General features: G+C 45.7%; 7 protein-coding genes across 7 annotated transcripts; 2 read left to right on the top strand and 5 right to left on the bottom strand. All coding sequences in view use genetic code 12, as the record gives it.

The window, feature by feature from the left end:
* Positions 1-1,312: 1,312 nt before the first annotated feature.
* On the top strand, positions 1,313-1,789 carry LODBEIA_P01960 (uncharacterized protein; the record flags this gene model as incomplete). Its single annotated transcript, XM_066971905.1, has 1 exon — positions 1,313-1,789. One exon carries the CDS (start codon positions 1,313-1,315, stop codon positions 1,787-1,789), a length of 477 nt encoding a protein of 158 aa, XP_066827134.1.
* A 440-nt stretch (positions 1,790-2,229) lies between these two features.
* On the top strand, positions 2,230-2,820 carry LODBEIA_P01950 (uncharacterized protein; the record flags this gene model as incomplete). Its single annotated transcript, XM_066971894.1, has 1 exon — positions 2,230-2,820. The coding sequence occupies one exon, from the start codon at positions 2,230-2,232 to the stop codon at positions 2,818-2,820; it is 591 nt and encodes a 196-aa protein (XP_066827133.1).
* A 278-nt stretch (positions 2,821-3,098) lies between these two features.
* On the bottom strand, positions 3,099-4,757 carry LODBEIA_P01940 (uncharacterized protein; the record flags this gene model as incomplete). Its single annotated transcript, XM_066971883.1, has 1 exon — positions 3,099-4,757. One exon carries the CDS (start codon positions 4,755-4,757, stop codon positions 3,099-3,101), a length of 1,659 nt encoding a protein of 552 aa, XP_066827132.1.
* Positions 4,758-5,020: 263 nt separating this feature from the next.
* Positions 5,021-8,981, bottom strand: LODBEIA_P01930 (uncharacterized protein; the record flags this gene model as incomplete). Its single annotated transcript, XM_066971872.1, has 2 exons — positions 5,021-8,635; positions 8,769-8,981. 2 exons carry the CDS (start codon positions 8,979-8,981, stop codon positions 5,021-5,023), a joined length of 3,828 nt encoding a protein of 1,275 aa, XP_066827131.1.
* A 418-nt stretch (positions 8,982-9,399) lies between these two features.
* On the bottom strand, positions 9,400-10,485 carry LODBEIA_P01920 (uncharacterized protein; the record flags this gene model as incomplete). The annotated part of the gene is made up of 1 exon (XM_066971861.1): positions 9,400-10,485. One exon carries the CDS (start codon positions 10,483-10,485, stop codon positions 9,400-9,402), a length of 1,086 nt encoding a protein of 361 aa, XP_066827130.1.
* Positions 10,486-11,054: 569 nt separating this feature from the next.
* On the bottom strand, positions 11,055-13,262 carry LODBEIA_P01910 (uncharacterized protein; the record flags this gene model as incomplete). Its single annotated transcript, XM_066971850.1, has 1 exon — positions 11,055-13,262. The coding sequence occupies one exon, from the start codon at positions 13,260-13,262 to the stop codon at positions 11,055-11,057; it is 2,208 nt and encodes a 735-aa protein (XP_066827129.1).
* A 459-nt stretch (positions 13,263-13,721) lies between these two features.
* LODBEIA_P01900 (uncharacterized protein) lies at positions 13,722-16,259 on the bottom strand (the record flags this gene model as incomplete). Its single annotated transcript, XM_066971839.1, has 1 exon — positions 13,722-16,259. The coding sequence occupies one exon, from the start codon at positions 16,257-16,259 to the stop codon at positions 13,722-13,724; it is 2,538 nt and encodes an 845-aa protein (XP_066827128.1).
* Between the last annotated feature and the right edge of the window lie 169 nt (positions 16,260-16,428).

Below are 16,428 nucleotides of genomic sequence, written 5' to 3'. Positions count from 1 at the left end.
TGGTTAGTCTTTGCTCCCGCTTGAGTCCCACAGAGTCCAAAAAGAAAGTGTCCAGTCGTGGTGAAATTAGGTCGAATTCGCCTGGTGCTATCCGATTCAGCAGGGTAGCGCGAAATGTTTTTTTTTTTTGCAACCAAGGACTGCTCGTCACCACAGCTGATAACGGGAGGTGGTCTTGGAAGTAGAGGTGATACAAATATAGGCAGCTCTGTTGATAAAAGACGAAAAGGAGAAGAGGTGGCTTTATCCAGTGACTAGGATTTTTGATGTTGTTTTTTGTCTGGGTGGACCTGCTACTTTGCAAGTTGCAAAGTTGTTTCGTGGCTCTCTTTTTTCGACACGTTCACAGCCGCCGGGTAAAAACACAATACAATGTCCTAAAAAGAGGTTTCTTGCCGATAACCTACTCATGCTATCCATCTTTCACCATTTTCACTCTCCGATGGGAAACACACACATCGTAGGCATATGTCGAGGTTTTCCCCCCATGACGCGACTGGTTTTTCGCGACATTGCCTTCTTCACGCGGCAGAAGAGTAGGATCCTCTCATCTCGCCTTGGAATTTAAACAAACTTCTCCACCCAACATTTGGAAGCCAATTTTAAAGATACAAAACTGTTATCTCAAGAAGGCTTTTTGGTTAAAGATATATTCACAAAGTCTGCCAACTATGTCACTTTGGCTCTCTTTGGCGCATATTCTGTCCCGATGTTATACCAGAGTCTGCTGTGTGCGCTACCACATGTGGCACCGTCTCTCTAACATTACGTCCTTGACTTTTTGAGCCAATACATTTGCAATCATTATTCTCGGTGCAAGCGTGGGTGTGTGTGTGCAAAACACAATCTGATGATTTTCCAAAAGCGATACCAGCAGTGGTGTGTTGTAGAGTATATTAGCAAAAACATTGGCTTATCATCCAGCATTGCACGCACCTCTACCACAACCATCTTTTTTGACCTCCTCCCAACTCACGTCTGCTGATTCGATCCATCGTTCTATACGCATATTCCTTTAATTGAAAGTACGTTCGTCGTCTAGACTCTGGGGTTTCTTGACTTGTTCAAAAAAAAAAAAAAATTAACTCAGCGGAAGAGATTGCAATTGGCCAGGGCAATTGCAAGTCAAAGCAGGCAAGTCAAAGCTTAGGCATTGAGCCCGCCAATGGCCTCAAATTGCAAAGTTCAATCCGGCCTCTTTTTCCCTTTGTGTTTTTGCAATGCGTCGAAACCCCCAGCTAATTTCAAATACATCATCCGTCACCTTTTTTTTTTTAATTTCTAATACTAACATGCCTTTTTGACTTTAAAGATGCTTTCCCGTACTGTTAGATTTGCTTGCCAGAAGAGGCTCTTGTCCTCAGCAAGACCTTTACTCAACAAGACCACTGCAGTGGGCACTGAGGCTGAGAGAAAAGTGAAAACCGCTCAAGACTTGGCCGAAGTCACCGGCCCGGAATCCTTGATCGGTCCCGGTGCTAAGGCAGGTACCATCCCCACGGATCTCGACCAAGCTACCGGTTTGCAGAGATTGGAACTTTTGGGTAAGAAGGAAGGTGTTGATGTTTTCGACATGGAAATGCCAATCACCGAAGGTAAAGGTACCATGGAAGACCCATTCTTGGTTCCAACGTACGTCGGCTACAGATACGTTGGATGCAAAGGAACTGCTGAGCTTGATCACAAACCATACTGGATGAAAGTAGAGGAAGGTAAAGTAGCTAGATGCTGGCAATGTGGTACCGTTCTTAAGGCTAAATACTTGGGTGAACCAGGTATGGCTCATTAAGTATGGAGTACCGCGACAAACAACAAAAAAAAAAAAAACAGGACTACGAAATTTTATAAAAATCGGAGGAGCTTCTTTATTTATATATATAGGTAGTTTCGACATATATCATACGCAAAGTTATTGAGATAGAACCCCCCACCCAACTCTAGATGCAGGGCCTGTGGAGTTGACGTGACGGTTGGATACGCTCGACCAGCAAATACTCAATGCTTGATTGTTTGGGTTTCTCGTTTTTAGGGGGACATGTACAATCCCCTCCAGAACCATGAAATTGCGACGAGCAGATTACGTAAACTCTCCCTCCCGACCCCTCCTTTTCCCTTAAAGTAAGCCTGATGCTTAAAAACCACCAGAAACATACGTAAAAAACACAACCAAGTTCACCTTTTTACTACCCTCTTCCTTTCCTATCACAACTTCCCCCCCTTAATGCAACAATGCCGGGCTTATTCGATTTAGAAAGTCACCTTGTCTTTTACAGATCATACCACTTCAACCACACAAACGTGGCAATCCACCTAGTTTGCATCCCAATCATCCTCTTATCAGCAATCACCTTCTCGATCCCCACGGTGTTCCCATCAGTGTCAGCGAACCCCCACTTCAACCTCGGCACCATTGTCGCGTGGGTCTACGGATTATACTACGTTGCATTGGATTGGAAAGTCGGCTTGCCGTCAGCCACGTTGCTTACTTCGTACGCGTACTTTATCAGAAACTATTACTCGACGCTTTCGGCAAGCACGGATCCTACGCCTAGCGGATTTGTCAAGATTGCAGTTGGCTTGCATGTTGCTGGTTGGCTAGCCCAGTTTTATGGACATGGCGTGCATGAGAAGAGAGCGCCGGCGCTATTGGATAACTTGCTACAGGCATTGGTCTTGGCTCCGTTTTTCGTTGCTTTTGAAGTAGCATTCGTTTTGGGATATAGGCCACAATTGAAGAAGGATATGGATAACAGAGCAGGTAAAATGGTGAGGGATTTCAAGGCCAAAGAGAAGGTGGAGAAGACTAAGAAGAAGATTTAGGATAAGAAGGAATTGTAAATTTTTTTTTCTTGAAGAAAAAAAAAAAAAAAAGGAAAACTAACTGGGTATACTTTTGATTTGAAGATGACTTGGCTGATTGATTTGTTTGTGAAATCTTGCCAAAAATAAAAAAAAGTTAAATTGTGATCCTCTCCAAGCAAACGCAGCAGCTTCCCGAGATGCATATTTTTAGGGCCAGGATGGTCCTGTTTGTTTGCCTTTGTTTCACCTGCTTTGGTTTATTTGTTTCTGTACTTTTAGGGGGTCGAGAGATATCATCACATGTGGGAAGAAACATAGGTCTCATACTTGTGCCTCAACTCAGGCTCCGACAATGAAACGCCTTGCAATTGATTGCCAATGGTCAACCAGCCGGGTCTGGTATTGTGAGTTCTGCCAAATATTTCCAATTTCCTCGCATGCTTGCCCACCATCCTTTCAATGATTTCATAAAACTCATCCGGTTTACGCGACGTCTCTCTAGTGTTGCTAACAACAACATCGGTGTCGATTTTGCAATTGAGCCAAATCGGGTTCCCCTTTAATCCCACAAGCAAATGTTCCTTTGAATGGTTCAACCAGTGGCCTGTTCTTCCCGTGACGATTGTGCGCTTCAACTGGTTCAACTTGATCCAGATCATCTCGTCGCTGACCGAGTAGCCCCACTTGAGCAAAGCGCGACGCCCAATCTCGATGGACCTGCCCGTGACCCAGAGCATGATGATTCCTTCATCTTGTAACTCGTGCATGGGCAATTCTAGTAATTCATCGTCCTTGCATGTGCTATAGGGTAGTGACATGTGGATATCCCAAGCTGGATCGGAAATGATAGCTGCAAATTTACCCAAGATTTTAAAGGGAAGGAGACGTACGTCGCAACTTATCCACTGAGGTGGAGTTATTTGTCGGAATGATTCGGTGAAGCATTGGCCCAAGGTATAATCTGAAGCTTTTGTTGCAGCAGCAGTTTGTGGTTTAGCTGTAGCATGCCCCGGTTTTGCCACGGGATTCAAAGTGTAATAATGAAGATATCTGCAAGTCTTCATCTTGTGGCATGTGTCCAAATAAGAACAATCGCCCAAGTTTAAATCGGTATGGTTATAAACGATTGGTAAGAAATGGATCTTGTCCAATGAACACTGATAAGTTTCCAAGTTGAGCAGGTTTCGAGATTGGTGGATTCGGTGATGCACGGCCGTTTCCGAAGATAACTGGCGCAAATTGCTGTTGGCCAAGTCTCTTCTGTTCAATCCAACGTTGGCGAGACTTAGCGCGTGTTTCGGCTCGCTGCACACTAGAGGGAAAGGTGTTGTTTGTGTGTTTAAATGTGCCCGCTGCTTGCCGAGAATAGTTTTCGCCGTGTGTTTGTTTAGGAACTCAAGGACAATGTTGAGTGTTAGGTGAGTTGCTTCAGCGAGTGGTGCAGTTTGACACGACTTGTCTTGAGCAAAGTCGAGGAGTGTTTGCAGTCGCGGTGTTTCCTGTCTTGGCTGCTCGTTCTTTTCGCTCTTGGTCTTGCTCGTGGTCCTATTTGTGGTCTTGTTTTTGCTACTGGTTTTGATGCTGGTTTTGGTGTTGTTTTTGGTATGGATATTGGTATTGGTCTTGGTCGACTCGTCGTCATTTTGTTGTAGTTTTTTCTTCAAAATCTTTAAAGCATCAATGCTGATCCACTCAATCCGAACGCGACCCAAATCTCTGTCTGAGCAGCTCACAAGATCCGGCTTGAACTTGATGGCTTTGCTGATCGCTGTGAATTGAAGGAGATATGCCTTGAAATCCTGCTGAGAGGTAACACATTTGTGGGGGCTGCAAAAATTCACAAACAAAGGATACACCTTCCAAAAATCCCGATATGATGGAAAATCCAGTAGTTTCTCGTGATATTCAATTAAAAAGTCTGTAATTGCTTCGAAGTCATTCAATCTGTACAACATCGTTTGGTGTGGATGGGTGGTTGTTACTCCTCTGTCCTTAGGTGGTAGGCTGGCTTCAAGAATGGCACTTTGGCAGCACTTTCTTTTATCTTCTTTCTCTCTCTTTTTCCACCACCACCCAATGTTGCAGCACATTTGTTATCTGTAACAAAAGTCCACATACGTAGTCCTACAAACAAAAGTCCAAATACATAGTCCTACAAACAAGAAAACCGATAATCAAGTTTGTTTTGTTGTTAACTCTCTAATTACTTTTACTCTATTTAGAACCCAAATGGATTGTCAGGTGTTGCAGCAGCTAAGTTGGCTCTTCTACCAGTTTGTTGTGTCTGCAAGGGTGCGTTGCCAAAACCCATACCTGTTGGTTGCGACTGCAATGGTTGAGAATTGAACCCTTCAAACTGGGGCTGGCCAAAGCTTGTAGGGGGCATCTGGTTCTGTGGTGATGCGATTGAGGTGTTTTGGAACATATTTGTCATTTGATTCATATTTGGCTGCTGTTGCTGCTGCGAAAAGTTATTGAACTGGGTTGGCTGTTGCTGCTGCGAAAAGTTATTGAACTGGGATGGCTGTTGCTGCGCGAAATTGTTGAACTGTGTTGGCTGCTGTGGGACATTACCAAACGTTGTTGGTTGCTGAGCAAACTGATTGATATTAGATTGTTGGTTGCTGGGCTGGGAGAATTGGCCAAACGATGTTTGAGGAAATGCTCCTGTGTTTTGCATAAATGAACTTCCAAAACCTAATCCACCGGTTGGCTGGTTCAGTTGTTGTTGCTGCTGGCCAAAAGTGGTTTGGGGGAACATGCCACCAGTGGCTTGTTGCCCAAAGGAGGTCTGTGGGAACATAGCACCAGTGCCCTGCTGCTGCCCAAATGATGTTTGCGGCATCATGCCACCAGTTCTCTGTTGTGGAGTAAGGGTGTTTGTATTCATGAAACCTCCCGTGATTTGCTTGCCAAAGTTTGACTGGGGAACAAATCCTCCTGTAATTTGTCCTCCTGTTCTCTGCGCTGGGACAGATGATGCTCCGAAAGTCGTTTGAGGTAAACCTCCGGTAGTTTGAGGATTCTGGGGGTTAAATGACGTGAATGGAAGAGCACCAGTATTCTGGGAATTCATATTTCCAAATGTAGTTTGCGGCATCGTGACGCCTCCAGTTTGCAAAGGCACAAAGCCCGGGTTGAACGATTGCGCGCCTCCAAATGTGGTTGCCGGTGGTGCGCCTCCCGTTCTTTGCTGATTCATCATCAGCGTTGTTGGTTGCAAAGGCAAGATTCCAATTGTGATGTGTGGTTGAAGTCCTGTTGCTTGAATAGGAATGAATCCGGTGGGCTGGGAAGCAATGGGAACAAACCCAGTGGGTTGCGCTGGCAAATAGCCACCAGTTTGAGCTGCAACTAAGCCACCGCCTGTCCGGTTAACAGGTACAAATCCTCCTGTGCGCTGAGTTGGTACCAATACTCCTCCTCCGTTGCTGTTGGCTGCAGGTTGACTTGCAGTTTTTGTTGGCTGGAGGGGCGGCAACGAGGGAGTCTGGTTCGTTGGCTGAGGCTGCACTTGAGGGGCTTTATTTTCTTGTGGCTTGATGTTGACAATATCTGACAAAGAGCCAGTGTATTGAGGGGTTTGCGGCTGAGGAGATGGTTTGAGAAGATTCTCGTTTGACCTTGCTGCCGGTTTCATCGCCCACGCATCATCATCGATTTTTCCACCTTGTTGATGTTGTTGTGATGGTTGTGGTAGTGGTGGTGCCGGAACACTCAAGGATTGATTCTCAGTCTTGATTGGAGATGGCAACGCATCTTTGGAAACTTTCGACAATTCAGTAGCCGAGTTGTTCTTTAATGCGCCGTTGCTGTCAAGGAACAAGCTTCCTGTAGGCGCCTCTGGTTCAACTGACTTTTTTCTATTGAATTTAGTGTCCAAATGCTTCATCACCCTGAGGATGTCACCTTCCCTGAGGCCAAGAGTTCTAAGCAATGACGGTGAGATATCTTCCAAAATGTTTTCATCCATTTGCTCACGCTCGAAATTAAGAGTGTATCGTTGGCAATAGCCCACATCGACTCCGCACTCGAGGAAAAAGTCAAACCAATCGTAAGCAGGCGCGCCGCCGCCGTTTGAAGCCTGGGACGTGGAGCGGGGTCTGTTTGGCTGAGGAGGGGCGCGGTCAATGTCGTTGATTGCTGCAGTTGCCGACCGTTTGGGACTTGACGGGTCTGCAATAGCTCCCGATTTGGATTTGGAACGGGCCCTTTTCTCCATTTGTCTCTGGACAATGTCTTTATAAGTGTCCAACGACGTGCCCGTGATTTTTTCCACGTATTCCAAGTCCTCGAGGGACAACTTTTCCGCAGCCACTGCGATTTTGACACCGTTGGTCTTGTGCAAATGCACTTTTCCTTCAACGCAGCCCAAGAACTCCGCCTCCACTTTGAAAGTTCCCGAGCTGTCGATCCAGGTTCTCACACGATGATAGTTTGGCATCGACTTGTCATACTCGTTTTGAGAACCGCGTTTATCTCTTTGGGCCCTGTCTTGTTCCCTGACCTTGTCACGCTCCTCTCTGTTTCTGCTGCGGTGGCGCTTGTCACTGCCACTGACAACTTTGCCTTTGGACATGGACTTGCGTCTCAGAGGACCATCGGTTAACTTGTCGAGGTTGGAAGTGCTGATGATTTCAATGTATGAAGAAGGAACCACCCCTTTGCGTCTAGTCTCAACGTTTTGCACCATCCACCAATCTTTGGATTTGGATTCATCTACAACATAAACTTCATCGCCCTCGCGACAGTTTAATTCGTCGTCTCCCTGCGCTTTAAAGTCGTAGAGCAAGCGCCCGATCTTCTTGTTTGATGCCCCCGTGCTTGCTTGCGACGCCTTGGCCACTTCTCTCAAGCCGCGCGCTTCTTCGGCATTCTTCAAATCTCCGAGTATTGCCGAAATGGCGTCTGCCACGTCTTTGGTGCCCGTGTGCAACTCGAGCGACTCGTGCGGGTTCTGCAATTCCAAAAACAAGTGCTTTTTCTCATTACTAACGCTCTTCAAGTCCTTGATTCTCCATTGATTGTCCAAATGCGAGGCTGATCTTAATCTCAATTTTTTGGGGTTTGAAGTGTTTGGCTTGATGATAATCAACCCTTGTCCGATAGAAATCTTGACGGGTCTCTTTTTGCGGCCGTCAACTTCGTCTATGTACCAAGTGAAGAATTCACCATCGTATGTATGTTCCTTATCAGTTGGTTGAATATTCTGTTCTGGCTCCGGCTCCGGCTCTGGCTCTGGCTCAGGCGCTGCTCCTAATCCTAACCTTGACCTTGAATTTGGCTCTCTTCCGGATGCATTTGTTTGAGAAGGTCTAGAAGGCATAGGTGGAGGTGCATCATAATCATCTTCATCTTCTCCATCTTCAATCCCACCTCCGTATCCGTCATTTGTGCTGGGGTGCTCGAGTTGCCTTGGAAAGTCCTTCTGTGGAGTTGGAGGCGGGAAGCCACTGTTGGTGGGTCTAGTTGGGAAAGCCGGCGGAGCATAATCTGAAGCGGGGAGCTGGATATGCAGAGGCGGTTGCTGCTGGTGGGATTGTGTTGCAGCAGGCTGACTCGGGTCTGAAGATGCGCCAGCACCAGCACCAGCACCAGCTATAGACACGGGCGCGGCTTGAGATTGTGTTGGTGCCGTTTGACCACCAGTGTTGAGTTGAATGTAGTTTGACGGCACGAATCCAAACTCTTGCTGCGAGGAATCACTCACCAAAATCCAATCGGGATCCTTGAGATCATAGACGTTGAACGTTGCATTCTCCTTGAACGAGAGCTCTTCCTCCGTTTGTTTGTCGTAGTCGTATAATGCTGTTGCTTGTTGAACAATTGGTGCCTGCCCCAGAACGGTTAGTACAGTGTTTCAAAATGAACAAAGAAATACGTTAAAAGTGGAAAATGGAAAATCGGTGTTGCATCATCAAAAAGATCGGCTTTCTATATGTTTGTTTGGTTTGCGTGATACATACTGGTTCGATGTAGTTTGAAGGCACCAACCCCGTGGGTTCATCAACTACTTCATCGCCCGCGGATATGATTCTCTTTTTCACCTTCCACCAGTCGTCAATGTCGGATCTTTCCAACAAGTACAAGAGATCGTCGGCTTGAATGTTCAACTCCTCTTCCGCTTGCGCATCATAGTCAAACAACGCCTTGTAGACACCAATGTACACCGAAGACATGATGGATCTATAGTCTGATGGTACTAGGTTTGTCTGGCTCGATTGAAATAGCTAGGCTTTCTCCCTCGCTTGTTCAAAGTAACTTCAAAGTGGATTACACTTTTTATGAGGTGGAAGAGAGTGGGTGAGAACGTGAAGGAGGAGGAAACCGAGAACGACGATAAAGTAACATTGCTAGAGTTGCTACCAACCGCATTTTGCAGCCTTTTTTTAATTCGGTTTTTAACCAACCAGGTATGAAGAGACGAGGTGCAAGACATTCAAAAGATCAAAGAGGAGTTTTTTCAAGCTTTTCAAGCAAACGTCTATATCCACTCTACGAGCTAAATAAATAAGATAAAAATAAATAACCAAACTGGAAGACAAAATTGAAAATTTTTGTTTTTTTTTCTTTTCTAAGTTACCACGCGCAATAGCGTCATTGCCTCCTGTTTTCATACAGGCACATGACGTGTTCGATATTGGTCAAACAGGTAATGGCCGTGTGTCTGTCATTCTCAACCACCGACGACCCTATGTGCGGCGTCAAGACCACGTCCTGGCGGTTGTGCAAGCCAGGGTGGACAAGGGGTTCCTGTTCAAACACATCTAGGCCCGCAAAGAGGACTTTCCCGCGCTCCAACCCTTGCACCAAGGCATCTTCGTCCACGATAGATCCACGGCCAATGTTGATGATTCTAAATGGCTGCTCCATTTTATCGATCAACTTCTCGTTGATCATGTGCTGCGTCGAGGGTGTGCCGGGACAAGCAATGACAACCAAGTCCGCGAAACTTGCAGTTTGCTCCAACGACGCATGATACTCCACTTTGTAGCCTAATTTCGCTTCCTCCAGGTCCAAAAGCTTGCTTCTCTTGACGTAGTGCACCTTCATCCCAATGCACGCAAGCCTCTTGCCAATCATGCGTCCAATGTTGCCAAAGCCGACAATCACCGCGTGTCGGTCTCGAGGCGACACGTTATCCCGGCCACAGCAGGACTCGGTGAACCAATTACCGTGAACCGGTGCGACGACAGCTCTACCATGCGACTGGTCAAACTGGGCCCGCAGAAGCGACGCTCGCCAAGTTGTAGTATGCGAATAATACCGGCCGCCAAAGTTCAGCTCGTATATTTTCAAATTGCGGAAACTGGCAATGGCGTTATAAAGCACGAGATCAGCTACTGCCTCAGAGGCAATCTCCGAAGGGACGTTACTTAGGACGATGCCGCGAGCCCGCACTCCGTCAACGTCGAAATGGTCGATTCCAATCGTGCACGTAGTTACGATTTTCAAGTTTCGTGGCGCATACGTGAGAAGCTTGCCTTTGAAACCGCCAATGGGGGCAAAGCCGGCCCATCCGCAATATATCGCTTCTACATCGTGGAACTTCGTTTGGAAATCGAGGATGCATTGTTCCAAAGTTGAAATGTTGTATTGAATGCATTCGAATTTGGACTCGAATTGTCTCATGTATTGTTTCTTGGGTAGCTCCAAGAATAGAACTTTCTGCTTAATTGTCATGTCCCTGCCACTGTTTTTTGGTTTTGCTCTTCCCTTTTTTTTTCGCTGAAGATGTACTTTACATGGTTAAGCATCCAAGGAAGAGAGGGGGCTTTTCTCCTTGGTTTATATATATAAAGCAAAAAAAGGTATTCCTCAAGCCAATTGTGTGTTACGAGAATCAAGGTGGCATGTGGTGATACTATTCTGAGCCTTCAATTACCTCGAATTGCCGAGTTTAATGTGCCGTTTTTGGATACAGGTGCGGCGCGTTTTCCTTTTTTTTTTTGATGCCGCGATATCGCGCAATTCTACCACCTGTTTGAACGGCTCAAAAGACGCTACATTCTTCTATCCCTCTTTCCATCCCTCTACTAGTAGCGCCGCATCGGTGTGGCATTTTTTTTGGAGGGGGAAGAAGGGGGAGTTCAAACGCCTTTGAAAATATGTCCCAATCCCCCTTTTTTTTGCTTGGCTTCTTTCTTTAATTCTTTTCTTTTCCTCCTTCTAGATATCTACTCTCAATTTTATAGATTCTTTTTCTTTTTTTTTTTTTGATTTCTATAATCTCCCTCAACCTTAAAAACTATTTACTCTCTAATCGGTAATTTTGGTCTCTTTATCGACCTGTTCTTTTTTGTCTTCATAGCGTCAAAAGTTGTTGCTTGGCTCAAATCTCTTCCAAAGTTATCCAAGTCCTTCACCTTGTAGATACGGACAATCCAGTTTTGCGAGGTAAAGGCCTCTTCAACAACATTCAACTGCGGCGGATCGTTGGCGGGAATCTGCTGTCCTCTCGCTCTATCTACACCATCCCTGCCGCCAAACAACTCGGCAAATCTGTAGTATGACAACTTGTACATCAATGAGTTCTTCATTGTTTGCGTGGCATCCTTGTCCATCTTGTATTCACCTCGGTCGGTGAAGAAATCCCTTTCCCTGATTTCATCGGGCCAAATACCTTCGGAGATTCTCACCATCCACAAGAACTTGTTGATATCGTCACCAGAGTATCCCAATAATCCTCCAAAGATTACAAGGACATAGTCGACGTCGTGCTGTCTGAATATTTCATACGACACCTCCTCGGGTGAAGACATTGCCTTGCCGACAGTGGCAATGTGAGTGTTGTTCCAGGTATTGTTGTCAACCAAAGTGGTTCTATCAGCCATACCGCCGATTTGATAGCCATAGTCCCACCACGCCATAACTTTAGCGTCTTCTGGAGTATTCATTCTCAACCAGTAGTATGCCTCTCTGTAGTCATCAATGATGTGTTGTGAGCCGTCCAAGTTCTTGGAAGCGAGAACAATGGATGGTGATGAGTATGCATTTGACGTGACCCAAGTGCAATGCAAAACAAAGTAGAATAAGTAAAAGGTAAATGACAACAACACAGCAAGCTTGGAAACCAACTGGGCAATGGGCAACTTCCCGTATGATTTCTTTTTGGAGGAGCCTGTTGGTTCGGTAAAGATGTCAACCACGTTCAAGTAAACGTCAAACAACTTGGACAATGCAATTGCTGCTGCAATGCAAATCACGGGAGTCAAAGTCAACATCAACCGCACCATAACCCCGGCAAAATAGGAGCACAACACACTGTAGATGATGATGAAAACGTGCTCATCTTTCAAATCCTGGAAGCACAAGTAGACACCAGCGGGGAAAAGCCAAATCAACATTGAAGTGTCAAAAAAGAAGGCAGGCCAAGCAGTCGGTTGATGTTCAGAAACCGAGGCGATGATAGGAATGTGGATTTTTGCATAATTTGTATCCCATAAGGAGTAAAACCTACCAGTCCAAGGAGCAATCCATCCCATCGCCGTCAATCCAAACAAGGCAGCCACTCCCAAGACGAAAACCAAGATGCTCGAGACCCACAAAAAGGCCTTGAACTGGGTGGAGGGGACCTTGGACTTGACATAGTCGCCAAAGGCAACCAATTGGATCAATCCAAACACCCCCAAGGCCGCCATGTGATCATTCGACCTGATGGGCAAAAAGCCCACAAATGGAATCTGCATACTTGCCAAAGTGCCCAATGCATACCACGTGGAATAGGCAGCGTACAACTTTGGGTTGTATCTGCCCATCAACAACAACACAAACACATGCAAGGGGATCAAGTTTGTGATGAAAACGTAGCCGCCCCATGCACTAACCATGTAGAAATAGAACAAGGCCGTCAAGGTAGCGTAAAAGATCGATCCCAATTTCATAGCCTTGATCCAAAAGTAAAAAGTCGCCATGAGCAACGTGATGGCGATAGCTTCATTGTCATATGAGCCCGCGACAGATCTCGAAATGTAGCCAGGGGCAATTCCCATAAAGATCGCACTCAACAACCCCGCGTTGGAATCCTTCATTTCCGTGGTCAACAAATAGGTGCAAAACGCAGTGGCGCCACTGAACACGGGAGCCAACATGACACAGATATTCCTGATATCAACGGGCAATTTCAACCAGTCTCTCAATATGTGCCATATGGCGCCCGAAGTCACCATGAGGCCAGGGTACAATGTGCCTCCAGTGACCCGGCCCAAGGGGTACCACGTTCTGTCGTCGAACCAATTCAAAAACTCGTAGAAAGAATGCAGCACGAGATACTTTGTGGCCCGGAAGTTGAACCAGGGGTCGAACTCATGGATGATCGACTCGAATCGAATCACCGAGAACAACCGCGACGATATCGCTGCCCCTGCTATCGAGACAAGGATGATCACCTTGAGTAGCGACCTTATTAGCTGCACGTCGATCCCTGCGATTTTCAATTTCGCCGATTGATGCTCCTTCATTTTGGAAAGAAAAGAGGAGGATGCCAATTGAGTTTGGACTGAAATTGATTCGGATTCAAGGGTTTCGTCCTTTGGTGTGCTTTTTTTTTTCGTTTTTTGCCTTTTGACAGTTTTCCAGTCCGGCTCAAACAAGATATACACGCTGTCTCTTGATCGTAATATTATAAGTGTCCATAGATTTTGCGCGTGTCGCAAGTGTGTGTCGCAGGTGTGTGTGTCGCGCAACCTTGAGGTCACGTGAAGAGAACGTGAAAACGGAAAGCTCAGATTTAAGTCTACATTAGCATCTGGCCCGGGGATTTCGAAGCACGAGGGAGCCTTTTTTTTTTCACTCAAGTAGTGACATGAGGCTGGCAATATAATAAATACGGGCGGCGGCGAGTTACTGCTATACAAACGATGTGTAGAACGCAAACAAATATCAAACAAACCAGTATAATCCTTTTTTTTTTTTGTTTTCTAAAAAGAGCTCCAGTTCCAGTTTGCAGGGACACTTCCAACCAACTGTTCACTTCTTCCTCCGTTATTGTTGGCGCCGGCTAAGATGCTATTTTTGAAATTCGGCATCTGGGTGCGTTTCTGCGTATTAGCATGACCCATGTCAGACACTTTAGAATGAGCATGAGCATGAGCTTGTTGGTGTTGGTGTTGGTGTTGGTGTTGGTCGTGGAGGTATGACGGAACCTCCGAACTTGTTGTTTCGGTGGTGGAGGTGGTTGCTTGGTGCGATTCAAGCTTTCCCGAGACGGGAGACAAGGACTTTGCCGTGCTGATCTGCACTCCAAACTCCTGCTGGATGAAGTCGTTGTACTCTTCTATGCAATTGTCGCAAACTTTTGATAATGTGCCTCTGCCGCCCGTGGTGAATTGCGCCATGTGGTTAATGCTCAAGGAATGAGACGTGTGTTCATTGCAAAAGATGCCTCCGCATTTTCTGCAGTGGTGTCGCCGCTCGAAAAAATTAAACTCCTTGCCACAGCTCTCGATGCCACATTTCTGCACGCTTTCGTCTTTGAGCCAATGTTTTCTAGTAGGTGGTGCTTTCAACACGTACTCGGTGCTTCGCAGGATCCCTTTACTCAAGTATTTATTGATAGTGCCAAAGCTTCCGCATTTTGTAGAGGTATTCGAGTCAACAGATAGGGTCGAGTCGACTGATTTGATCGACGCTGTGGAGGAGGTGTTTCGATTTTCCATAAACTGCTGGATGTGTGCTTCATAGTCGGGCGTGCGTGATCGTTTATGCACTGGTGACGTGGACATGATTTCCGGCGAATTGGAATCTGACCGAAGTCCCATGGGGTTGTAACTTCCATTTTGTGTCATTCGCAACACAGCTGGCACGTACATTGGGGTACGCAATTCCTTAATCTGTTGCACATGACAAGCTGTTCTATGGTTTGCAGAGCTTGGGTGGTTGGAATGAGTAGAATGCAAAACTGGAGAATTTTGATGCAGTTGGTGTTGCTGGTGACCCAAAGTGTGCAAAGCCAGATTCAGTGGTTTCCTCTTGTAGCTCATGTCGTGAGGCGGGATAACTGCAGCGGGGACACGATTGTGATTAGATGAGTTTGTGAAAAAAGTTCCCTGCTGCATTGGATGTCGATGAGATTGCTGTATAATATGATGATCGATATGCTGGGTATTTTGCTGCAGAATCTGGTTTTGAGGGAGAAGATTTCGCTGTTGGCTCTGCGTAGATGCAGAGTTGAGCCTTTCTGGTGCATTTTGATGATGATTATGTCTCAGAAAGGTTTCCATTTGCGATAGCTTGAGATTTTGGTGGTATTGGTGGATATCCAGATTGGTTGTAGTGTCAACTTGGCCCTCGGTCAATCTAGGTAATGACAGTTTTCTCGTTGCTTGCGGACTAACTAGTCTTTCCGACTGCTTAACGCTATTAGTAGGTGAAGGTTCAACTTTTAAAGGCTCTAATTTGGATGGAGCAACTTTAGGCTGCCGCGTGAGGCTTGCAAACGACGACAAGTCCACTTCGGCAGGCTGGTATGGTTGTTGTGTTTTTGATTTATTGGCATTTGTCAGGGGTAAATTAAGATCATCGGGGTTGGTAATGGGACGTGGTGATAAACTCAATTTCTTCAACGCATTCAAGGTCAAGTTCTTTTGCTGGGACAAAGTCTCGTCATCATTGGATCCTTCCCCGTCGTCATTATTGGTATTACTATCATCATTATCATTATCCATGCTTGTATCGCAAGACTTGTTATTTCTGCCGTTATTTGGCTTGTCATTAAAAGGTTGTTGTTGACCGATTTGCAAATCATCACTCAGTTTCTGGTTGGTGATACCCGATAGCGCAGGTGCCTGGATAAAAGATTGGAAATTTTTTGCATTGTTTATCGCCGAGCTTGTGCGCATCAATTGTTGTGGGTTTATCATGCTATTATTTCGATTTATTGTTGGTTGTTGTCCGTTGTTATTGTTGTAGTTGTTTTGGCTGTTGTTGTTGCCTGTGTGTGATGAATTGTTAAAAGTCAGCTGTTGCTTTAACGACTTGAACGAGGCAATGGACAACACCGATTGGAACGATTGGGTGCGTGACGACTTACTCAAGTCCTTTTTGGTAAACATCAAGTCATTTTTGCTGTTGAGTGAGCCGTTTTGACTTTGGTCGGTGGCATCACGATTCGTGGGGATTTGATGGTCATCCGAAGCCGAGTTTTTGCTCAACTCGGTGTTGCTATTTTGACTTTGACGAGATGAAGTTGGCGAGGGAAGTTGCTGCGGTTGTTGAATCTGTTGTGACGATGAGGTTGAAGACTCCTTCTGGCTCTTTGTCTCCAGCGTAGCCTGCTTGTCATCATTTTCCGCAGCTTTAGCTGCTAACGGTTTCTCTTGAGCTGACTTGTCATTTGAATGTAGATTACTTGCATCATCGTTGGTGCCGTTGCTGTTGCCGTTGCTGTTACCGTTGTTGTTGTTGTTGTTGTTGCTGTTACTATGAGAATGAATATTTGATGACGACACTTGTATCATCTTCCCTATTGAGTCTAGTTACTACTTATTGTTGTTTGTTATTAGGTATAGACGTAGCTCTATTGGTGGTAACTGGGTGGTAGTAGTAGTAGGATATACTAATATTGAACAAATAAATATCTCTTGCCGTTCCAAACCCTTATCCTTATCCTTAGTCTCGTAACCTCTT

Source organism: Lodderomyces beijingensis (genome assembly GCF_963989305.1).
Source record: "Lodderomyces beijingensis strain CBS 14171 genome assembly, chromosome: 1".
Taxonomy (NCBI): domain Eukaryota; kingdom Fungi; phylum Ascomycota; class Pichiomycetes; order Serinales; family Debaryomycetaceae; genus Lodderomyces; species Lodderomyces beijingensis.
This window is presented reverse-complemented; position numbering and strand designations above follow the sequence as displayed.